The sequence below is a fragment of the Nanorana parkeri genome, unplaced genomic scaffold (assembly GCF_000935625.1).
Source record: "Nanorana parkeri isolate BGI_ZX_2015 unplaced genomic scaffold, ASM93562v1 scaffold850, whole genome shotgun sequence".
Lineage (NCBI taxonomy): Eukaryota > Metazoa > Chordata > Amphibia > Anura > Dicroglossidae > Nanorana > Nanorana parkeri.
This window is the reverse complement of record NW_017307118.1, coordinates 121,573-147,798: the sequence shown is the minus strand read 5'-3', so window position 1 is coordinate 147,798 and position 26,226 is coordinate 121,573. Positions and strand designations below refer to the sequence as shown.

Genomic DNA, 26,226 nt, shown 5'->3' with positions numbered 1-26,226 from the left:
CCCCCCCCCTTCCCCTGTGCTTCTCCCCTGCAGGTGTTTATTTATAATACATTCACATTCATTATTAAGGTGTGCCACTCAGCACATAAAGAGCTATGCAGTGCTATGTATACTACATTTAGTATATAGCCATTATAGACCAGCTTTGATGTTGCATATGAAATCAAGGAGAGCCATTGTTTTAAAGTTGATTTGGGTGTGGAATGACTTGTGAAGGTTTAATGATGCTCCAGATGTGAGTGCAGCCGTGGCCCCCAGCCCATCCTCTCCATAGGTGGAGTTTGGGAATACAATTAGACAGGAGCCTGAACAATCAGATCACTATGTCATTCTGTATACAGCGCTGCAAGATCGGGAAACAAGGAGAAATATGTATTGGAAGCCATGGCCGAGATGCTGCAGCAAGAGTGCACGCGTTCAACAGTTGATTGTGTGATGAATGGGAACCAATACCCGTCTTTATTTGTACGTTTTTGTGTTTAAAGGCAAAATGGCATGGAATGACTTTGAGACCCTTTTTATCCTAATTTGTTGTAATTGTGATATATTCAGTTATGTGGTGTTTGAGTTTCCTAAAGCAGCCTTCTGTTGTAAATGGAAATAGACAGTGTGCATGTCCTGCTTCTGTCATATAGCAACTATAAACTCAGGGCTTAGGGCCCGCTCACACATAGCATGGTCACCTGTACTGTATCGGATCAGCGCAGGCTACCATTACACGATTGTTTTCTTTGTGTCCCATTCACATCACAACGTGGGTGTGATGGGCGGTGCACTGCCATAAAATGCAGACATGCTTTTATCGCAGCACATTGCATGTCACTGCACCGCGCTGCTGTGCAGGAACCTGAATGGAGTGTACACATTGTACACTTCACATAAAGTTTAGAAAAGAAAAATAAGAAACAGTGTTATTATATACGGCATTGTGTGATACAACGCATACTGCTTTTGGGAACGGGCTCTTAGAGGGATCCTTGGTTTGAATCCCAATCAGGACATTATCTGCATGGAGTTTTAATTTCCTCCCTGTGCTTGCTTGGGTTTCATCCTACACTCCAAAAAGACATGCTGGTAGGTTCATTGGCTCAACTGAGCACACCCAAGATGGCTGCCTCACCATCTAAGCGTTTTCAGTCCCTTGGGAGAATTCAAGTAGTGCATTATCTGCATTAAGGTGAAAAACACCCAGTATTTTTTATAAAACCCCAGTCCCGTCAACACCCCCCTTCTGATTACCTGTGGCTACTTGTATCCTCTGCCGTGACCAGGGAGATACTCAGCGTTCCCCGGGGAGGGTACTGAGGGCAGAGGAGCTATACAGCTCCTTCTGCTGTCAGTCAAACTGTGACTGCAAGAGTGGGGGTGTGGCTAACCGCACGCTGTGTGTGTCTATAGTACATGGGGGGCGCTAGCGGTTTGGACACCAGGAACGAGGAAATAAAATAAAGTGTTTTAAAGTAAGTCTGACCCCCAAAAACAGAAAAAGGAAACAACCCAGAAGGTTTAGGGGGTTATTCACAAAGCTGCCGAAGGCAGCCGAGTGAATAACCCAGCCGAAGTGAAGTGAGCCGAACGCTGTTCTACTATTAACTTCTGGCTTGTACAGCTGTACATCGGTTGCACTTCGGTCAGCCGAACATGCTCTGGATGTTCGACTGAGCCAAAGTGCAGAAGGACTTCGACTCAGCCAATCGATCATCTGGGTCGGCTGAGGCAAAGCTCCGGCAGCTCACTCGCTGCCGTTCGCCCCTATTCTCATAGGGGCTGAATGGCAGTGATTGAATAGCCGAATGCCGCCGGCTATTCTGCTTGGTACCTCTGTAAATAAATAGTAAAATTTAAAAATAAAGATTTTTTTTTTTAAAAGAAAGAAAAAAAAAATGTATAAAAAAAAAAATTGGGCGGAGCTAGCAGTGACAGCTAGCTCCGTCCCAACTGTTTCCTATTGGCCGGCACCTGCTAGAGTCCTCTAGCAGGTGCCGGCGAATGAATAACAACTGGGCAGAGCTCGTCCGCCCCACGCTTTGGCTGTCACTTCGGCTCAGTATTTGGAATAGCCTATACAGCAGTCCTTCGGTTCGACTGAACTGAACTGAAGGGCTCCGGTGGCCGAAGAGAGCCGAAGGATAAGCCGAAGCTACGGCTGGATCCTTCGGCTCCTTTGTGAATAGCCCCCTTACTATCACTTTAAATAAATGATGGACACATTGCAGGTAAAGAAGCTCATGTTTTTAACATACTAAGCGAACCCTATAAAACAAATCAGCATCAGATATTGAGAATAATCTAAACACAAAATGTAAAAAAGTCAATTTTGTAAATATGATTGGTGATTTTGATGGTGTAATCAATTTGGAGTTAACAGGTCAGAACTTTTAAAACTGTATTCTTGCCATGAAGAAAATTTTGTGTCAATCCATATTTCTACAGCCAGCAATTGGGTGATACTTGACTTTTCTGTATACCCAAAAGTAATGTGTGCTGGAGGTGGGGGTCTGGTTTTCTCACAGTGACCACACTTATGTTGTGATATATATTTACACACACACACCATGGGCGGACAAATTAATATGGAATTCAGGAGCCAGTCTGCCCAATCCAGAAGCCAGCAGGATATTTTTTTTGATCTGACAACTAGAGAAAACATAAAAAGTTGGGCACCAGATGTAATTTATATATATATATACAGGGCTCGAAAAATGCACTCGTCCACTCGTCTGTGACGAGTGGACGCCAGTGCTGGACGAGTAGTAATACTGATACAATAAAAGTCTTATTTGTACAAGCTGAGGCCAGTTTTAGTTAGCTAAGTAAACTGAGATAACGTGACATATCCAGCAGCTGTTGCATGGGAGAGGCTTTACCTGCAGCTTTTCATAGCACTTTAAAATAGAATAGGTACATTATAGCATGTGGTGATCCTGGCAGGATCTCCTGACTGTGTCACACATACTTTTTATAGAAGATGAAGAATGCAGTGTCATGGCATTGGTTATATATACATACAACAGTAGATTATGCACATGCAGTAGATTATCTGCTAGCATTGATGATTACATCGAATCTATACATTGAATTGCTGCACAGTTTCTTTTATGTAGGCACGTCTTTAGATCTTTGTGAATTGGGCATGATGCTAGAATAGTTAAAAGTTTACCTGAAGCCAAAACTTGTTTTTGTTTTACAAAGAGTAACGGAGGGTTATAACCACTGTAAGTTTTTTTTTGCCATCTTTTTCCCCTATTTCACTTCACATCCTGTCCGATAGCTACAACAGGAAGTGAGAGAAAATCCCTGGTGGTCAGCAGGGTTACCAGAACTAGTGTTCTCATTGGAAGATTCCCCATCTGTTCCTGTTCTGGTGACAACCCAAAATTTGGGTTTTTTTTTTACTTTCACTGATAACTGTCACCAAGACAGTTAGTGAGGGTGACTCTCCCTAAGACTGGCCATACACCTGTTAATTTTTTTTCGTTCAACCCGCGGGCTGAACAGAAGAAATTGACGCCATTCCTCCATCAACACATCAATCGAGGAATCGCGCTGTTTGCATCGTATTCTGACAGGAGCCGCGGGCCCCTGTCAGAATACCCGACCAGAGTGGGCAGCTCATTGGCTGCCGGCTTTGATCCTACAAAGATTTTCCAGCCGGCTCCTTCGAGCAGCTGATCGAGGAATGTCGGCTGAAAGGGAGCTGACAGCCCCACACACGAATTTCGGCCGGTACATTAAAAACCATCCAAAATTCAGCCAGTGTATGGGCACCTTAACAGAGACACAGACGGCAATAAAAACCTGACAGGTCTTATAACCCCTCTCCACTACCCAAAACAAAAAAAAAGTGGTTGTTTTTTAGAAAAATTCACTTTAGCATTTATTAAAGGTGTGGCGAAATACTGATGAGGTCACCTTTTTGTTCACAATGCTCTCTCTTCCTCCCAGTGTTTTCACTGTCAGCACATGTGCATGCAGCAGTACCTGATTGGCTCTTCGTGCTGACCCTCCCTCTTCCAGTTTTAGAGTTGATTTCCAGAGGATTACAGGAGGATTATATCAAGGGGAATTAAGAACATATACTAGTTGCATTTAAAGTACATTTAATAATTTAGAACATGTACAAAATTACGTTCATTGGTGCTTTTTTATGTCTGACTATGTTCAGCCTTAAAGTGAACTAAACTCAGGAGTCAAGTCTTAAAAATACATTCAAGTACCCAATTAACAAACATGTATGTTATTTGTTTATTACTCGGCTGTTGGTCCTCCAATCATCTCTGAATTAGTGCTGACAAATTCCAAGTCATTTTCCAAGTCAATACTATAAAGCTGGTCCTATATATACACACACCATCTGGCCTTTTAGTATAGTGCACTGCTCATTTATCTAGTGCTGTCATTAGCAGCAGGTCAGGATCACTGTACTGGAAAGGGATACCTTCCTCTCTCTTCTCTTCTCCTCTTGTTTTCCTTAGTTGCCATTGGTGAAAATTGGGCATAAATCAACATTCATATGTTCCTTACATATTATGTTCTGTACAGTGTTTCGGGGGGTTGGTAGGAGATAGGATGGGGACATGGAGCAGGTGAATGTTGAAGCCTCTCCAGACCACTCGGTAAAGTGAGACAGAACCAAGCAGGTCTTAGAACCCACTGAGATGTCCAGAACCTGCTCATAGATTGTGCATACCCAATCTCCCCCCAAGTCTCTACATTTTGCCAGATAATACAAATTATTACTCAAATAGGTCTACACCACCGTTCTAAAGATCTAGACACAATCTTGTAACCTCGCCATGAAGATAAAAGCAATCTCCCGAAATCAGAACTGGGTCTTGAACCTCATGGAACAATGGTTTGAGGGCCAGTTCACACCAACTGCGGTGCGTTCCAGAGTGGTAGCTGCTGGAAAGCACAGTAATCACACACAAAACTCAGGAGCAGGAGAGGGCGTGATGGTGCAGTACCTCCGTGGTACTGAGCGGAATAGAAAATAGTGCAAGCAGCTGATTGATGAATATTTTTAACAGCTAGCTCCACCCAACTGTTTCCTATTGGCTGGCACCTGCTAGAGTCTTCACGGCCGGCTCAGCCCAGTTGTTATTGTTCAATGACAGATCAGCGTTCCAAGGTCATTTGGGGGCGCTGATCTCCTATTGCAACTGGGCGGAGCCAGCCGTGAGATCATGGCTGGCTCCATCCAGCCCTGCAACAAGCAACCACATACCTAGACTCCACCTCCACTGAATGTCACCTGTGCCGAATCTCTCGGTGCAGAGATTAAATAATGATATTGAATCTCTGTACCCATTTGATTTGGTCCATGTTAGTACATTGTTGTCTAAAAGAAATGGTAAAATCTACCTGTGTGTCTCATTATAATTGCTTCTAGGGGGGGAGATGGGCTAATTATTGTAGGTGATGCTTACTTTTGTGGTCACCCTTAGCAGTTCCAACAATGCTGCATATGTTATCACTATATGAGCGCTGACTCTGGCTGACAGTGCATTCTGGGACTTGCTTAGGTGCTGGTAAATTCCTTCATATTTTCGGAGAAAAAAGAGGAACGGAAGTTCACTACAATATTATCAGAGCAGGCAGTTGGCAAATACCACTACACATTATCCTAGATTTTCCAAGCTGACCAGATTAGTCATTGTGAGTGAACATGTAAGGAAAGCTTGGCATAATTTAATTAACACGCTCATCTGCCATAAGGACAAAATCCATTTTAATCTTGCATGCATTAGTTAGGAGTCTCTTTAGAGAGCTACATATTCCTTTTTTATAGTGCTGAACTGTGTTGGTGACACACATTGCTTTGGTTAGGCTTAGTAAACTGGACATACTCATCATGAATGTAAAATAATCAAATAATCGGAATCCTGTACACAGAAAATGGGGCCATCAAAATGCCCATTCGCTATCACAGCCATAGCTGTCACTGGCTGACTTCTGGAAACAGTGCTAGTTCGAGGGCAGAGCAGACCCGTGCAGCGTCATGCACAGAGTTTCAGCACTCAAAGCTGCCACTGCTCAACAACTGGAAACCAATTGTTGAACAGTGACTGCTTTAAATGCTGGATGGGAGCCCTCTGACCGGGATCAGGTGCTCCGACAGGTTCTCTTTACAATGTGAGCCTATTAGCTGCTTTGTGTGCATTGCTTGAAAGTAAACTCTATCCCTAGTGTCAGGCTTGCACAGTTGTACAGGTACCTCTCTGATTTCACTGCACACTGCGAGCTTCATAAATAAGGTATGTAATGAAAAGAGGGCTTTGTTAAAATGTAGCTTACATGTTGATGAGGGGAGAATGGAAGAACCAGAGAAGGCAAAATAATCAGATTAACCCCTTAATGACAAGTGACGTCCATAGTACGTCACTGGCATCGGGGCCGTTTAAACAGACTCCCGCCGTGACTCTGTTTAAACTTGTAAATCCAACTGTCGACTTTACAGTAGAAGCGGTTCTGGCGGCTCAGCTGCCACCAGATTGCTTCTACGGGCCGGTAAACCCTTCCCGCCCGACACCCCCGCCGTGTATCCTGGACTCCGCTGCCCCTCCTATGGGCACGGGACCGGCTTCTCTGTTTCGGGGGAAAGCTTGGGAGTAGATCAGTGAACGTCTGTACTATGGGACCAAGAGGCGATGCAGATTACATCACGTCTGGTCCCTGAGCTGTCATTACTGGGCTCCTGAAGCCCAGCTATAACCTATTGAAGTGCGATCTGCACTTCAATAGCTTATTTTAAGTGTAAAGGTGATACTAGGGGTATTTTGGACCCCCAGTATCACCTTAAAGAGTACCTGCCACTGCCAATATGCTATCACATGAGGTGTTTGTAAGCCCCCTTATGTGATAGCAATTAAAGTAAAGTTTAAAAAAAAAAGAATATTAAATAAAATACAAATAATAATACTTTTTTTAAAAACCCCTGCAAGCACGCGCGTCTTCGCGTCAACACACGTCGGTTGCTCCTACTTATGAAAACATGTGCTACACATGTTGGGTATCGCCGCGCAGGCCGGAGTGAAAGCAATAATTCTAGGGCCAATACTTACACATATCTCTAAACTGATGAACTGCGGGGTCTTTTAAAGCATCATCTGTGGACTTTTTGGGGCACTGAATCTTATCGCAGTTTCACGGACGCACACAATTTGTAACCTGGGCATGTTGGGTATCTATTTACTCGGTGTAACCTCATCTTTGATATTTTATTTTTAAAAAATGGGAATTTTATTGTGTTTTGGGTCATTTAAGTGCATTTACCATAAAATTTTGGGGTTTGATAAGAAGTTGCGCTAATATTGTGCAATATAACATTTTGCAACTGCGACCCTTTAATTCCATAGGGTCTTGGCTTTCAGAAAATATATAATGTTTGGGGGGTTTGAAGTAATTTTCAGGCCTGAAATGTGGATTATAACATGTACACAAGAAAATGTAAAAAAAAAAAAGGCCTCGGTCACTAAGGGGTTAAACCAGCTTTGAAGCACATGCACATCTTTTGCATTAAGAAACCAGAAGAAAACAAGGAAATCCACTGTTGTTTAATGAAATCGTCCATAATAGCACAGTGCAAGCAGGCGTCTGAAGCACCAAGAACAGAGCAAAGTTTCTGAATGCTGCGATGGTGAATGTACTTGCTGAGCTTTCTATATCACAGAGCGTGTGGTCAGGAGTTTCTGTAACACTCTTTGTTAGCTTTAGAAGTCACAGACTTAAGGGTGGATAGAATTTCAGCTGAGGATTACAGTGAAGCGACTAGCTGGAAAAAAAATGAGCTTGATCATTCACGTCGGAGCTTCAGATGCTGGGTACGCTCATCAAGATAGTTGCTGGAATTAGATCCTGTAGCTGCTTTAATTCTGACATCCAGTAGCTAAGTGGTAAATTAACACAAATAGTTTTCTAAAACAAAAATGGGACAACTAGGCATTTAAATGAAGCCGATAACAAAATAAAAGAACACTAAGCAAGGTATTAATAATCATTTAACTCTGCATTGATCAAGCCTTGGGCTGCATTCACACCTAAGTGACACTTATTACGTGCGTATGCTCAGCCACAAGTTTTTGTGAGTAGATTTTGGCACATTCATGTGAATGGGTAAAACACGCACAAAAACGCGCAAAAATTATCGAACCATGCGTTCTCAAACGTTTTCTATTGAGTCAAAATGCGCTGAAATCTGCCCCAAAGTAGCCCATGTACTATTTTACGCGACAGGCGGTTTTAGGCATGCAACAAAAGGCAAAGGTGTGAAGAGGGTCCATAGAAAATAATGGGATTCCTGCGGTTGAATGTTTTGTCGTGCTAAATCAGCTGCAACAAAACGCTTAGGTGTGAACGGGGCCTAAAAGAAATATTAGATCCTGAAGCGAAAAAAGGATATAGTGCTGTACACCATTGCACTTACCGTGTCTACTTTGGTCTTTAGCTCCCAGACTTTGGGTTGCTCTGCACTCCTGCCAAAATGCTGTCTTCTCAGGTTGATGGCTCCGTTCCCGTACATGGTCCCGTGGAGCCACCCTTGCTCCCAGCATACATACATCCACACAGCTTAACACGGCAAGTCACTCCCCTGCTCCCCACTCCTCCTTGTGCACACTGACATTTTCAGAATTTCACTGTGGTTTTCTGAAATTTGACAAAAAAGTGGAAATACACTTTAACGTGAACCTGCTTTCTCCATGCAGGGCAAAGCAAAAGGTATACTTTATTGCAGACCTCCACAGGCACATACACTAACCTCACCTGATGCCCCGTTTAGCCACTGGGAGCGAAAGGAAAGCCCTGTGTAGCCTACAAGTCATCAGAGTTGTTACTTACACAGGCTATGGATCCCCTGTGTGACAGCGCTGATTTGTTCAGCCCTTTCACATGGCCCATTCACTCTTTACCCAGAAATAACACATATTCTCTTTGGCTTCTGATGCTAAATGGAGCGACAGGAGTGCAATAAAAAGGTAAGGGGAGAGAGGTATTGTAGTCCATATATATATATATTAGCCTCAAACATCTTCTGCATTCAGTTCCCAGTGTGTGAAATATGTGTCATGCAATAAACCCTGATTATATCACTGTGCATAAGCCCTGACAGTGATATCTACTGTGCAGGAATTGTTAATGCATGTATAGCTGGACTTAAAGCTGTCCTTTTATAGTTACTTCCAGTTCCACATTTAGACAACCTTATAATAATATAGTGGGTACATTTTAACCAAAACTAAGGGACTTTGCTTGTTTTTTTTTTCTTACTGCAAGTGTTCATAGAATTGTGCTCCCTGCTTGTGTCAGCTAGAGGATATAACTGGCCTGACTCGACTGCCTATAAAACCCATGCCATATTGACAGACGATCCTCTGTACACTTCCTTCAACTCATAGCAGGCAGTGGGCGGGTGCAATAGCCACACTGCTATTGACTATTGCAATTTGAAATAGCCAGTAGCAGGCTGGCTATTGGTCCCGGCCACTGCCTGTTGTGTTTACAGCTGTCCTTCCCCAGCTAAAGCTGTTGAATTGGAAAGGTGACACTAGGGGTCTAACAGACCCCTAATGTCACTGTAAAAAGAACCTGTCATCTCCAGTGAGTTATAAAAAAACATTAAAAAAAATAAAGCAAAATAAATGATAAATTAAAAATACCAAAAAAAGGAAATTAAAGTCCCCCACGAAAAGCCCTCACAAAAATAACCTGGCTCCTAACTTTAGCTGGCTCCTGGATTCAAAGAAAATTTGTCAAGCCCCGGTGTAGTGTACTGGGCTGCCGCATTCAGCAGCAGACAGTACACAATGGGGAGATATAGCCAGATTGCTATTGGCTATTGCAAATTCCAATTTGCAATAGCCAATAGCAGTCTGGCTATTGCTTCCAGCTGTTTACATTCACCTGCCAGCTGCGGAAGCTAGCCAGCCGGTGAATAGGGAAGCTGAGCGCCTTGGGGATGGTTGCTTGAGAGTTACTATTAACTCTCAAGCAACCAGAAACTACAGTTATCTGGAACCTACCGCTCCCATGGGTGCCGAATAACTGGGAGTTTACTGTTCAGTACTGCTCGATCGATCGCAACCCGAGGAGCATCTGTACATACAGTATATTTATATATATTCTTTTCTTTTTTGTTATTTTACTTTTACTGTTACTTGCAGCTCCACAGTGCAGTTTACAATTACAGTATCTGTGATATTCTTTCTTTGGCACTTTATTCTCAACCTAGCCAGCTCATTTGTTTTTTCTTTTTTTAATTAGCCACTAAAACCCAGTGCTTAAGAAACATTTTCTAGAAAGTTCCCTATGGGAGTCATTTGTCAAGTACTTAGATGTCGAGGAATGGAAAGACATCTAATGGTTCATAAAAACCTTTCTTTACAGTACTTGAAAAGGATAATGTAAATAAATATTCTGCACTGAGTAAATCTAATGTTGCAGAAATTCTGGGTTACATTAATGTCCTCTCTGTCCTTTTAAAGCAATGAGGAAATGAGTAATTGTATTATTGGGTGTAGCGTGACGGCGCTGACCAATAAGAAGCGCTTCTTAGCACGGTTAAATATGGTTTTGGTTGAAATTATTTTCTGTATCATGACAAGTAGATTGTCATGATGAAGTAGATTGGGCCCCCGCTTTATTCCTTGGACTCATTGTCACAGGTCGGCTAGAACTATGAGGTGAGTGAAAAGCACTTACCTCATAGTTCGTCTTTAAGGTGGCCTTTCGGCTTTGATACCTTCTATGTCATAGACCTGGAAAAAGGATAAAAGTCATAGTAAAGTCAGACATTCTTTCCTGCATACTTGTTTTGGCTGAGTGACTCAAAGTGCTGAAGCCAGTGGGTGAGCATGGCAGTCAGGCACATAGCATTTTCATAAGAGGTTAACAAATATAGGAAAGTGTGTGGCAAAAGCATTTAACCCGCTGACAATGCAGAATTGTAAGAGAAGCATATGTGACCTGGCTTCCAGTGAGGCAGTTATAACTGTGTCAATCCCCCAAAACTGTTAGGCCCCGTTCACACCGAGCAGTTTATTGCGCGGTTTCCGCAAAATACGCGCGATATCGCTCTATGTAGCTTGTCCAATGCATTCCAATGGAACAGCTCACAGCTCAATGTCGCCTGTAGCTCGTAGCTGAAGCTTGTCGCTTGTACATAACCCTTTTTTCGGCGAATGTTGCGCGATTAGGCCCCAATAGACTCAATAGTGTCGCGCAAAATCGCGCATTACCAGCATATCGCGCGACAGAAGGGTCACTTTTGCACTGCAAAATGTAAGGAAAGAATGATGTCACATCAAGATCGCTGTTGATTGGTTACAGCCCAATGTAGCAGCGACAAAGTCTGTGCCCAAAAACGCGCTACGTAGCGCGATAAAATGTGCACCGTCGCTTAATATTGCGCAATGTAGCTCAAAGCCGTTCAGCACGAAATTACGCGGAAAAACGCGCAACACCCATGTCGCTCAGTGTGAATGGCGTCTAAGAGAATTACACAGAACAACATAATCTATGACACTACCAGTCATCGTATGTATCCTGTATGTAATGTATACTTCAGTGTGCTAGCCATGCAGTCCTGACCAAACAACAGCCTGACTACGTGGCTTTGAAAACTGAGACAGACAGGTCTTTGACACCGTTTTTATTGTTGCATTTATAGCATGTTGGTGAGCTAAGCAACTTCTCGTGTAATCGTATCCATCATTCCTTTCTCACTTGCACTTTAGCATTGTACTCTTCTTCAATGGCAGCTATCATATACTGCATTGTACATGGTATAATGCTGTGTAAAAGCCGTGCCTGCTAGGAACTAATACCGCCCTTTAAAACTATACAAGTTGGGAGCACCTTTAGGTTATGTGCAAAAATCTGTCAATTTATTATGCACATTTTTGTAATATAAAAGGGACATATATTCTCCTAGCATTTCATCTGTGAATAGCAGTACAAAGTAAGCATAAAAGACCTTTATGTATTCTGTTCTCTACGGATCCTTTTCACATTCGTCCAAACAGATGTGATGGATGGAGACTTTTTTTTTTGTAAGAGCTTGCTTCATTAACATCAGAATGAGAAGTCTGTGACACATATTGTCGGCTTCCCTTTTGTATTTATACTAATTATGGTTTGCGGTCTGTGCATGCGTGAATTAGGGTGAGGTGAGAGCTATGTCTGCCAATGCCTAATTTGAGTGCTCAAGTACCAGAGCTTGCCACATTTCTCACACAACGTCGACGCCAATGTTCTGGAGGGATCTGGCTATGCGTATTTGCAGATTTTCTAAAAAAGTCCAAATCTTTGTGCAGTAATGAGAATCTCTGACAGCCAACGGTGATTATTATCTCCACCTAGGAGGTCACAGATGGCTTGATTATCACAAGCTGTTTACACATTGGGGGCATCTGTGGTCAGAGTCTTAATTTCTAAATGTAACCAATTTACAACTCTACACAGTGACCAAAGAGAACCACCACCCTAATTATCCCAACGGCAATTTTTTTCATTAAAATTTTCTTTAATAACTGCTTTTTCTATTACGAGAGGGTGCTTCTCTCTCTCTCTCCTGGATTTTCAAAATGTATTATATATAATGGAGATTGCAACATGAGGAATAGGAGCACGCAAGAGGAGACAGCCGAATCAGTTAAAACATTTAATGTGCCAGTATTGGTTTTTAGGATCGGGGCATTTTCACAAGTACAAGTACTCATGAAAAGGCCCAGTATCGGCACCAATGTCAGTGCATTCCTACATTTAAGCATATTTTACTCTCATAATACCTCTCCTAGGAGAGGAAATAAAGCTTATTTCAGACAATAAGCTTAACTACCTCCCGGGAAAGACACGTAATTTAAAAACCGGCAGCGGTGCCTGTTAACATACAAGCGATCCGCCGGCTGTAAAGTATGTGTGCCACTAGTTTTTTGCGATTTCGCGAGTGCGCGCAATATTTAAGCTTGACGTGTTTGGTGTCTATTTACCCGACGTGACTCCGACTTTTATATTTTACCAAAAAAGTGGGTAATATTAGTTGTTTTATAACATTAATTTCTCCTGAATATAGTAAAAAATAAAAACCCCCAGTGGTGTTTAAATACAACCAAAATAAAGCTCTATGTGTCCCCAAAAAATTGTATAAAATTCATTTCAGTACAGCGTTGCATGACGGAATAAATGTCAGTCAAAGTACTGCAGCGCTGAATACTGAAAAATGGCCTGGACAGGAAGGGGGTCTAAACACCTGGTCTTCAAGCGGTTAAAAGGAGAACTATGGGGTCAGGGCTTTTCCCCATAGTTCTCCTAAGGGTAACGGGAGGACACAAACTAGCCTCCTCCCGTCACCCTAAGCTACAGCTCGCGGTATACTGAGATGCCGCAGCCGGGACAGATCCCGACATTACTGTCTGGATCCACCCAGCTGGGTGAGTGACAGCTGGCACTGCCTGTCTAGAGGCCGAGCCAGCTGTACCCTCCCGCGTCCGTTTCGCCAGTCGGCGCTGGCGGATCGGACAGGGGAGGGGAGGAATCTCTGCAGGGAGCCATGAGTGACAGTCACGGCTCTCTGCAGGGATAGATCGAGAAGTGAGCGAGCGACGGTATGTGTTCGCTCACCTCCCGATCTACTGAGCCGACCTGTGACAGTCTCATTGTCACAGGTCGGCTAGAACTATGAGGATGAGTGTAAATCACTCACCTCATAGTTCTCCTTTATTTCACAAAGCTACAACCAAAGTCATTAGCCATTAAAGCCTTTAATGTTAGCAACAGCAGCTAACGATTGATATGGCAAATAAAATGTGTTATAGATCAGTAAATGAAGCCTGTTGCCCTATGAATGGATTCTAAAGCACAAACAAGCCATTACATACATTGTAGTTCCAATCTATCCCCATCAGCAAATCAAATCACTTTCAGGGATGTGCCATTGTATTACTTTACATTTGTTGGTCATTTTTTATAATGTATAATAATGAGGCACTTTGGCCAATCTGTGCCATTGTCCTGTACTTTGGCTGCAGGGAGTAAGGGCAGCTTTCCTTGTTAATATCGAGCAGCTCTTTGGTTTACTGTGATAACATTCTTCAGTGAATGTTTTATAACATTGGTACTGGCAGCTGCAGTGTGATTTTTAGCCCTGATCCCTCTGTTGATATCTGCTCTGGGTAGACTAGCCTACAGCTTTTTCAGTTAATTAGCAAGTTGAGCAAATACCCAATCAATATCTGAAATTAGTTTTGAATTTGCAAACATCCAAACTGCTTTTATAAATGTCTAATGTAGCAGGAATGGTAAAGATAAACTCCAGACAAACAGCTAAATACACAGATGAAATACATATGTTGGAGCTGGTATACAAATACCTACTAGATTTCAGAGTCAGGTTGCTAGCTTTTCTCTACTGCAGTTATGTAGTTCATTAAGGTGCTTGGAGTCCCAGATTGGACAGTGAAGGAGTAGCAGTAGCACAGTGATGAGTAATCCCTATTTTCACTCTGCTCTTTTCTCCTGTAAGAATGTGGGTTGTATTGCAGCACAACATTTTGGCTCCCAATGTTGTCCTGCCTCTCTGTCTATGGGTTTTATTTATAAACAATTCATAGAGCTGTTCGTCCCCCAAAATGACATGTACATTTGTTTGAATGGAGACAAAAATTCATGTTATTAGAATATTTTTCCAGGTCGAATGTAATAGCTGGAAAACACTAATTGTGGCCATTAGGGAACGGTTTTTCGGTACAGAGTACCGATATTTTTTTTTGGGTACTCGCCGTGTACTGGTGCCGTGTGCCCCGATTATCAGGAATGAAGAAATAATGTCACCAGCACACCATAGTAGTAGTTAAGCAATAGTCTATTTAATGACACATTGCCATTCAAATGCAAGCGCTTTCGGGGCCTCAAGGAGTCCCCTTCATCAGGCTCAGGTCATTCTGAGCCTGATGAAGGGGCCCCCTGAGGCACCCGAAAGGTCATTCTGAGCCTGATGAAGGGGACCCCCTGAGGCAGGGGTGTGGAAATTTTTTAAAAAACTACTTGTCCAAGGGCTAAAGTGGGGGCCAAATCTACTTGTCCTTCACGACCATCTACTTGTCCCAATACAAAAAATTGTTTTAATCAAAACTGAGGATGCACCAATACCGGTTTTTCGTTATCGAGTACGAGTACCGATTTTTTGCTTTCGGATCTCGCCGACACTGAATACTAATGCCGGTGCTTCCGCTGGCATGGAGCAGGCTTCCCTAGTAATCAGGAAACCGGGCAGCAGGTAATGACATCCCGCCCAGGTTCCTGATTGCCACGGAAGTCGGCTCCATGTTGTTTGGCCTGCTTGATTGCGATTGGCCAGGAAACCTGCTTCCCGGTCAATCAGGAAGCCGGGTGGCGAGTAATGACCTGATTGGCCAGGAAGCCGGCTTTCCAGCCAATCAGCAAGGAGCCGGCTTCCCGGGCCAATCAGAAAACCAGGAGGCGGGTCATTACTTGCTGCACGGCTTCCTGATTGCACGGGAAGCTGGCTCCATGTTCCCCTACGGCACTGACGGTCAGAGGAAATTTTCATCTGGCCGTAAGTTCCAATATCGGGGAAGGTATTGCCTGGCTTTCTGACCAATCAGGAAGCCGGGCGGCGAGTCATGAGGTGCCATCTGGCTTCCTGATTGGTCAAGAGGCCGGCTCCATGCTCCCTCGGCACTGGAAGTGCCGGTATCGGAGGTAAGTATCCGAGCACTTGCCCAAATACTCGGGCAATAGGCACCATCAGTCCTCAGCAGAAACCCATAGCTTATAGAATTGGGACTGTGGAGATGTATGAATGGTCAGGAGGGGTCATTGGTCATGGTGATGTCCAGATGCATTCCCTTTCACCAATCCTGGTGAGAGGTATATACATAAATGGACAGCCTTCTGGAAGTTGATTTGTCCTATTTATAATGACAGTGGGGCTGATATATGGAAATTGGAGCAAAGAAAGTTTCCATATTGCTTATAGCAGCCAATCAAATCCCCACTGTCATTTTTTAGAGCAGAATAACATTTTGCACTCTGATTGCTGTAGACAGCCCTGTCACATTCCCTTTTGTCATTTTAACATGATGTTCAGGGAACCTGATATATGAAAAGTTCATCGACTAGTGTGGGATTAGATCTGACTAGTTACTTTTAGGCAACAAAGCCAGTTTATTTATTCCAGACACTTTCTTATGCCGTTCTTAAAACTAGCCTAATTGGTGGCTATGGGGATCGCTATTTGTATTTCAGATATTACTTTTTCATTATGTCTGCAAAATGTATTTAAAATTGTGTTGGCTCACTATGACAACTGTTACGTATTTCAATGTAAGCATATACTTTGTAAAAACCTTTGTTTTAGGGGAAGAGGCATGGTGACCTTGCCCCTACTATTAAAGTGTATGTCCAACCAAAATTAGTTTTTCTTAGTTTTGGATGGAGTGGAAAGGGCTAGAACCCCTGTCAAGTTTGTATTGCTATCTGGGTCTCCATTCATGAGATTTACCCTCACTTCCTGTCCTGCTGACAACCGTTTATTTTACAGGAAATGAGGAGAAGGATCCAACAGCAACACAGACAGATGTTTTAATTTGAAAAAAAATATTTTAACCATTGTCAGCAGGACAGGAAGTAAGGTTAAATCTAACAGAGCCATTGATAGCAGTAAAAACCCAGAAGGAGTCCTGATGCTGCCCACTCTACCCAAAACTAGAAAACAAGTTTTTGGCTTGACATACACTAATATCATGTTTTTTTGTTTGTTTTTACAGCACCAAAAATAATGACTGTTTACAACATAAAAATGATAGACAGTAAGGCAGGGGTAATTGCTTGTTAGTAAGACATTTATTTGCTTGTTTTATGTTAGCTACATAGGTTTTTATTTGAGGCAGTTGTCAACAAGCAGGCAAATCTTTTGCTAACTTGCAATACAAATGTTGTGTACATTACTAGCCAAGAGTTGATCATACATATGAAGACCAGGCTGCCCAAAGCTTCTGTTTCTTGGAGGTGGATGGTCCAACATGAACACTTTCTAATAATATTATGTTGGCAGTACTCCAATCTTCGTTGGAGAATGTCAACCAGTTTCTACAAGTATGCATATAACTTGGTTTAAAGTGACACTAAGCTCAGGAGTTGAGCCTTAAATGGCCTTATTAAAGCCTCCTTTTTGTTGCATATATCTGATGCTTAAAAGAGTTTATTACTCACCTGTGTCTTCCCCGCGCGCTCCCGTCTGAAATGCGCATGCGCAGTTCACATTTTCGGCCGGGACGCGAGGAGAGACACAAGGTAAGTCTATGGACGCGTGCACCCGCATGCAGACACCATGGGACAGGAAGTTCCAGCAAGGACAGAGGGGTCAGTGCTGGATCGGAGCCCCGCCGCAGCACTGGAGGGACAGATGAAAACGTCAGGAAAGAAGAAGATCGGATTAAGAAACATCATTTAAGGTAAGTGCTGACATTAACATTGGGGGGAGGCAAAACGATTTTTGACTTTACAAATACATTGAAGCAATGTAACTTAACAAAAATGTATCTTATTTGTGTAATTTTCGGCTGTAGATCCTCAAATCATCCCTGAATTGGTGCTGACACTGTCCTTCCTTCTGGAGGGTGGCTACTTTTGTTCCTCATAGTCCCTGTGTGTGTTGTAGAGTAGCCACTGCTCCAAGCTCACTCCTGTGATGGACAGTAAACTAAACGTGGAATTGTAGTCCATCACAGGAGCGAGCTTGGAGCCTTGACTACTTTACAACACACACAGGCACAATGCGGAACAAAAGAAGCCACCCTCCAGAAGGAAGGACAGTGTCAGCACCAATTCAGAGATGATTTGAGGATCTACAGCTGAGTGATACACAAAGAAGATAAATTTTTGTTATAAGTTAAGGTACTTGAATGCATTTTTAAGATTTAACTCCTGAGATCAGTGTCACTTTAACATAGCTATGGACATATGATCACGTAAACAAACACTGAAAGCCTACGTTAATCTTAAATGCTTTTAATTAGGCATTCATTAGGTAAGTCCTGCTTTGACCCGGTGTCCTGCACAAGCACTGCCCATAGATAAAATTGTGTTCTTGGAGGGATTATTGCTTACATGGAGGAATAATAAGATTTGTTCTGTAAGCTCTGATTTCACGCTATCTCAAGAATCTCCAGCTGCGTTGCATTACTCCCTGACTTTATGTTTTATGTCTATAATAGTATAATAATTATTTAGCAAACACATTCACTTGTCCCTGTTCATATCTGCTCTGTCTTTAGGAAGCTCTGCAGAGGATCATCACAACGCTTGCCAACAAAAATGATGAAATACAGAACTTTATCGACACATTAAGCCATGTACTAAAAGGCGTGCAGGTACAGTAAGTGGCAAAATTATATCATTTTATTTTGGTTTATGATACATCAAGCAGTTAGAAGAATTGGGGAGAAATGTCTAACAGATGTAACAAATCTAATATTTCCTATCATTCCTGGTGGCCTGTTTAAGTCGTTGGGTGGGGGATCATAAACTCACCCCCCGCCCCCATCCCTACAAAATATTAAAAACAATGATTGTAATATTGTCACGGGTGTACGGCTGGTTCGTGGGTGGAACCCCTTGGCAGGGACAAAAATTCCAAGAACGAGGTACAGAGGGAAATCCAAAAGCGTAGTCAGGTCCAAATCCGGGTCGAGGCAGGCAGCTAGGTTCAGAAGTGAGAAGGCAGGCAGAAGGGTCGATAACGGGAGTTCAGGCAAGTGTTCAGGGAGCAACAGGTTCACACACAGGGAGCTGGGCGATCACACCATAGAGGCAGAAAAACTCAGCAACAAGCCAAGGCTCTGACTGGATTAAATACCCAGGGGAAACCCAGGATCACCCCCTGGTTGCCTGACTAGCAGCTGAAAGCGCTAAGTGGTGTGTTACGCGCGCACAGCCTGTATACCGCGCCGCGCATTTCGGACATGTGCGCCGGCGGCCCCAGCGCCAGGAGTAATGCCAGGAGGAGGAGAACCCGGTGCCCTACGCCTGCACCCGGCGAGCCTGGTAAGGAGCGGCATCCTTGGTTCCCTGACAATGCCGAAACATAAAGAACATTTGTGGAGAAAAGGTAATAAATCGGGGTCGATGTCACGATCCTTCTGGTGAGATAAAATGTGTTATCATCCTTGTAAGCTATCTTCTGCAAACTATAAGCTAACCTGTCTCCCATATAATGGAGATGAAGTGAGGAAGATGTGTTTGTAGTCCATATGTGGAGAGCAGCCTAGAGCGACAACGCTACTCCTCCAGAAATACAGTGGAATGAGTGAGTGTAGCCACCCTAGCCCAAGAAGTGTGTTATTAGCAGGACCACTAGGTGAAAGTGAAGGGGGGGAAAAAATTATACAAAAAAGAATACTAATGCATCTAAGGACTGGTAAGCTGCAATTTCTTATATTGCTGATTTGGGGTTTAGATACACTTTTTAAATATCTAAATTATACAGGTATGCAGTATGACATTAAACCGATCACATATTGTGTGTACGCAGCAGGCATCCTTGGAAACAGCCTTATTTTTTCGGACCAGGATATATTCTTAAAGCTGGGCTTTATTTCAGGGTTCTGATGGTGTTTATAAACACATCAAATTATTGCCCAAGTGACAATTGTGTTTTATGGGCACAAGCAGCCCAGATTTTTCTATACGTCTATACGTCCAGGTCCTAACTGGATGTATCATTCATTTTTATTTATACATATTTATTATTTCCATTTATTGTGACATGCTTTTTGCTATCATTTTCCAGGGAAATTCAACCAAGGTTTTGTCTGACCTAGAGGAAGAGTTTGATGGCCTTTACTCTGTGCTAGATGAGATGAAAGAGAGCATGACTAATAGAATAAAGCAGGAACAAGCACACAAAACCCAGGAGTTACAGGTGAGGCCATGCTTGACTCTACTTTAGACTTCAGATTACCTCATGCAGCCCTCAGAATTGCTTAACGCGACACTAAACTCAGAATTTAAGTCTTAAAAATGCAATTACCCTAACTATTAAAACTGTACCTTATTTCTGTATCACTCGTCTGTGTATCCTCAAATCATCTCTGAATTCATGCTGATACTGTCCTTACTTTTGGAGGGTAGCTATGGCCAAAAACTATACATAAATATGTATTGCTATATTGAATTGCCATAAGTTCTGTCCCACTCCTAATAACCATATTTATTTAGAAGTTTGTAAATGTACTTATTGATGGTGTCCATAGGATGTGTCAATGCAGTGATACAATTTCACAAATGCACTTCCATGTGTCACTCCTCTCACAAAGCCTGCCTTCTAAACCACAACTCATGGTCTAAACTTCCCACAATGTAACATTATCATTGCTTGCTGGAAGAAATGCACTATTGGCTATGTAGTCTTGAGAAATGGAGATTGCATCACACCAAGCAGCAGGGAAAGAGATGGAAAGCACACTGGGAATCCAGGAAATTGTTGAAAGTGATGAGCAGACAGAAGGCAGCACTCACTACATAAAATTGATTTTTTCAAGAAAGCTTTGATTGCATTATATAAAAAAACTGTAGTATGTATTCCTATTACAATGCTGATGTTGTAACAAGATGCTGGGACTTTAAAAAGCAGTGTGTTGGTTTAAATGAAGAACCCTTAAAATCCGTAACTATCCTGTAAACATTTTTACCTTCTTAAAATGAAAACACCCAACCCCCTTTACAAAACTATTAGGGATGCACAGATACTTTTTGAGTACCAGTACAGATACTTGGCATTTTCATGAGAACTACCAGGGTTGCAGTGGTTGCAGCTGGGACCTGGCTCTGGCACTCCACCACTGTCCTGAAATCATTAGTCTTAGAAAAACTGTCACATGACAATAAACAAAAATTTATCAGTACTCGTACTTGTAAGTACTCGGCAAGTACCAGTACTCGTACTCGCAAAACTGGTATCTGTGCATCCCTTTATTTATAGTTATAAAAACAAAATCGTACATTAAAACAGAGATGTAGAAATCCCAGGAGCTCCGTGTGCTCCTTACAAATGACAGCTGCCTTCTAATTTTTGAATTTTTCTCTAGTGTAGTCTTGGAGCTCAAAAGTATCGGTACATGTACTCGTACTTGTACCGAGTACTGTACTTGGTATCTGTGCAACCCTAAAAACTATGCATCCTTGGCTACTTATTCTACAACATCGTGCTGATTTACAGCAGAGCTCATGGAGGAAGAAAGCAGTGGATGTTCCCATTGCACGAGTGAGCCAGAACATTGCACATTTTTACTGGACTGTGGTTTGCATGGAGACACCATAGACAATATGCTCCTTTTTCATGGAAAGAATAATGTTTTTTTCTAAAATGATGACTGGGTTATACTGTAGTGTGTTAATTTGAGATACATTAACTCAGGGCTGGACAAATCCCAGGAGCCAGGTGGTCAAAGATCCTTAAAAATATAATTTGGCGCCTATCTTTAGAGGTTTTCTCTAGTTGTTGTCAATGGAGCTGACTCCTAAAAATATCCTGCTGGCTTCTGGATTGGACAGACTGGGTCCTGATTCTATATTCATTTGTCCACTCCTTCTGTAATCTATTTGTAAAGTAAAGTTTGATATTGGAGGATCCCTAGCACATGGCTATGGGCACCATCAGTCCTCAGCAGACACGACTAGCTTATAGAATTGGGATTGTGGAAATGTATGAATGGTCAGGAGGGGTCATTGGTCATGGTGATGCGCAAACTGGCTACTTAATTCCATATAACTTTGGCCACCTAGGGCTTTAAACCTCCCCTATAGACAGTATAAAATCAACTTACCAGTGCAGTAAATCAAAGTAGAGTTGTTGTGCTCTGGAAGCATTTGACATGTGACAGAAAAGCTGTGCTATTTTTGTTACATTTCTTTTTCAATCATTTAACTTTGCTCAACACTCACACTTACATTCCCCCTTCTTTTCTCCATTTTGATCTAGAATCAGCTGTCCCAGTGTACGAATGCCCTGGAGAGCTCAGAGGAGCTATTAGAATTTGCTTCACGGACCATGGACATAAAGGAGCCTGAGGAATTTACCAAGGTACAGAATGTGAAATGTGACTTTGATGAGAAAGCTTTAAGACAATTTCCTCTACCATTCTCTACATGCACAGTGGGAGGGTGCTCCACAGAGGAGCCTAAACACCATTTATACAAGTATAACTATTTTCAGTATTACATACAGTATTCACATATCATTAAGTTCTCCACTGCAAATGTCAATACATAAATAAACTGCTACTGAATTGCATGACCTAATGATTAAAGATTTGTAAAACAAAATGAGCTTTACTTTTGACTTATGTAATGTTAACATTGTGGTATGTAGTGTGATGTATGTAATTTGATTCACTTGTTTATACATTTATAATTTCCATTTGCCATTCGTCAAGGTTTTACACTTAAATTGTTAGACCTCTTTATGTTATCACCTGCCTTCAATAACCATTTTTCTTCTGTTGAGCAATAGCTATGAATTCAGGATTTGCTTTCAGTGCCATCACTGTTAAAATCCTGCATTGCATTTTGTCTATTTTTTTTTTATTTATGACTTAGCACAGATAGGTACAAAGATGTACAAGGGTGTCTCCTAGTCACAGTTACGGTTATGAACATAAAAGTCAGGGACATAAGGGCACACATACAACAGGCATTGCAGACATTGCACAACCCGCACCCAGCATACTCAAAGTCCTCACTTTTTTCAGTTCCTGAGAACTAGCTGGGGAAACATCCCAATCATGTACCCTATAGAGAATAACTAGCGCCTGTACAGACCAAATTATACATTGAGCAAGTGGTTAAAGAGGCAAAGGTACTGCAAACATGCGGCAAAGGCGCAACAGGCCAGGAGAATGGATGCTGGAAGGAGGAGTCCCTGTAGCGACAACCAAACTTGTAAAGAAAGGATGGGGTATACACACATTGTTGAATGTGGATGGTTATATATAGAATGGACTGGGATGGTGAAAACTTCATGGTAAAGAAAGAGGGGGGGGGGGCAAGAGGAAAAGAGAAAGGGAAAGAAGAATGCATCACGGGAGGGAGTTAACTCTGAAAGTAATGCATATTCCAGATAGTAAAAGTCCTGAGAGGACTGTCAAACGGCATGGGCCCACCATCCCATAGCCCATCACTGCTATAAACTTGTCTATTTCACTCTTCTGTACCAGTAGATGTGAGTGGTGCAAGCTCCATGTTAAGTAGTGTATTAAATGTTAGATAAAACACAAGTAGTTTATTGTAGAGTTGGAATGCTAAAAAAAATATACTATGGGTTGTAGCTATTTCTAAAATATCCACCAAGCCAGCTTAGGTCTCTGCTTGCACTTATCCCTGTAATCATGTCCACGTGACAATATAATAATTATGGGTTGACTTATTAATCTTCCGCCCAGCGTATAGCTGTGCAAATACCATTCTCATGGCACTAGCCGTGCAAGATGGTGCTGATGAGCACTGGAATTTCCCAAGCTCCTCCACTTCATCTAGTGGTGGAAGTGCCTCGAGAATGTAAACTGGGCGAAGTTTTATAAATCAGCCCCTTACTATGTCTGGTTTAAAAGTTCCATACAAAAGTCCATGGTCTCAGCCCATTGTAAAATAAACGCATTCCATTAATTACAGAATAAATGCAGTTCAGTTTACTAATTTGTATTGAGATTGTAGACCATCACAGGAGCGAGCTTGGAGCGGTGGCTACTTTACAACACACATAGGGACCACAGGGAACACAAGCAGCCACCCTCCAGAAGGAAGGACAGTGTCAGCATTAATTCAGAGATGTTTTGAGGATCTACAGCTGAGTGATACACAAAGAAGATACAGTTTTGTTAATAGTTATGGTGCTTGAATGCATTTTTAAGATTTAACTCCTGAGTTTAATGTCACTTTAAGTGTTAATAAAGCTAAGCAATTAGGAGATGAATCTGTCTTTAAAATGTAAGATACATGTGACAGTGTAGTGAGTTCTGATTCCACACAGAGCTTAGTTCCATTGTGGCCTTGTTTGCTTTTAAATTCATCTGGCCGTTAATATGATGCCGTAAAAGAACACAGAGTGAAGAGTGAATAGATCAGTGGCATTGGGAAGCACTGGAGCGTAATGCTGACATCACAAAGCAAGGAGAAGTGAGAGGACCTGTTTACAATACGTGTCACAGTAACTCACAGTCACCGGATAAAGAGCACTGCTCAATTGCATCTTTGTTGGTCATTTCTCCTACCAGACATGAAACAGCATTCCTGCCCATATATTTTCTTGTCTTTCATCTATGATCTTTCAGCAAATGATTTGAAGTTCTCATAGCTATTTGTCACCACAAAATATTTTTTTTTTAAACTGCAGAATTACAAGCAAGGATGAAGCAACGGCACAAGCTGTGGAGTTGTTTCAAATGTGCACTCAGTACAGGGACACATATTATTTGCTCGTTCTTAAATTAAAAGTATTCCTCTAAACTGAATGTTCTTCTGGAACTGAATGGGGAAAGCTGGGGAGGCTCAAGTTTACCATAATTAACCTTTTCTGTACTGTGCTGGCAGAACTCATTATCAGTTTTTTTTATCTTTATTGTTGTCACATAGGGGCCCAACAGGCCCTCTTTATTAGGACATCAGGGGCCTACAGACCCTATTGAACCAGATGAAGCACAGATTATGCTTCATCAGCTTCTTCTCCGACCACAGCAGCCAGAGAAATGACAGGCTGACACTGGAAGTGACAAATTTGTCATCACTTCTGGATTCAGTAACCGGAGAGGAGATCAGACAGTAGATCTGTGCTGACCTCCCTCCGATCCATGTTGGACCTGCCAACACCCACCGTGCCAGTACCAGGTCTGCATGAGAAACAGCAGAGCCATGGATAACCAGAAGGGGGCACATGCTCTTCAGCACTTTTCAAGTGATCGGGTGGTTCTACAGCCGCCTGATCACTTATATGTGAAAGCCGGATGCTGGAAAAAGCATACCAAGATCGTGGCTGCAGTTTCAGGAACTTTAGTACAAACATATATAAATAAACGTTCAGTACTTAAGTGGTTAAGGACCAAAATGTTGTTTTGAATTAGGTGAATATATAAGGCGCTCCGGTCCATAGGACCCAGGCATTCTGTGATCCTGTGACAGAAGCTGCAGTTAGTGACCGCTGAGACAGGTGGCGATGTGATTACAGCGTCATGGTCTCAGTAATCTCACAGAGCAGACGAAGAATGACGTTCTTCATCTGCTCAAGGGGCTCTATGGTGAGCTCCTATGCCGTGGTCACGGTCCCCCGGAGGAGCGGACACGATCGCCACCGCTCGATTTAATACAAGGGACCTAATTAGATCACTTGTATTAAACGAGCAGCGGCTCCCACTGTACATTCAGCTCTGCTTGTCAGGAGCAGGGCTGAATGTACAAAAAAAAATACTCGTCCGGCGCCCGAAACTGCATGTCTCGTGCGTCAGGCGATACGTATTCGCTCCATAAGACGCAGGCACATTTTCTCCTCCTTTTAGGGGAAAAGAAGTGCGTCTTATGGAGCGAAAAATTCGGTAATTTGAACTAGTGGAGTTGTGGTGTTGCTTCTTTATACCTGTGCTAAAATAGCGACAACTGGACTTTCAGTTAATTTGTCCTTTTAAGGCTTCCCTCCTAACTCCTCAGTGTAACTGATGGCAATATACTTGCCTAGAGATCTTAACTGTGTGGCCTTGTTTGGTGCCACATTCTTTTCACATGAAAAAAGTCCAGGTGGTACCCTGTACCTCCTTGTTTATTCACCCCTATGGCTGGTCCGTATTCATGGTGGAACCAGCCATCCAAAAGAGTACAGACACAGCCGTACAAAATCAATGTGCCCGCAGTGTGCATTTGCAGGGCCCAGTCAGCAGCTGTATAGTCCCTATGGGCTAGAGTGATATATACATTTCAGCTATAAGTCTGTTGACTTACATTGTAACTATAAGATGCTGAAGTGATACATAAATTGCTTTCTTGGGACAACTGAGACTTTCTTTTGGTAATGTTTGATGCACCCTTAAAATAAAATATATTATAGCATTTTTTTTAATGAGGAAGGTAAACGGTAATACACACTTCAGCCACAGCCGTCACCGTGAGTGCTCCTGAAACACAGGAAGGGCCCTACATACAATTGGGGACTGCTGTGCTTACTTGCCC

General features: G+C 42.5%; 1 protein-coding gene across 3 annotated transcripts in view; it reads left to right on the top strand.

Moving 5' to 3' along the window:
* Positions 1 to 26,226, top strand: part of FSD1L (fibronectin type III and SPRY domain containing 1 like) — a 58,983-nt gene that overhangs the window by 2,636 nt on the left and 30,121 nt on the right. For all 3 annotated transcript variants that reach the window (XM_018565469.1, XM_018565468.1, XM_018565467.1), the window contains exons 2-4: positions 18,294 to 18,389; positions 19,808 to 19,939; positions 21,998 to 22,099. In XM_018565469.1, the coding sequence (XP_018420971.1) occupies positions 18,294 to 18,389; positions 19,808 to 19,939; positions 21,998 to 22,099 (330 nt within the window). The remainder of the gene's footprint in view (positions 1 to 18,293; positions 18,390 to 19,807; positions 19,940 to 21,997; positions 22,100 to 26,226) is intronic.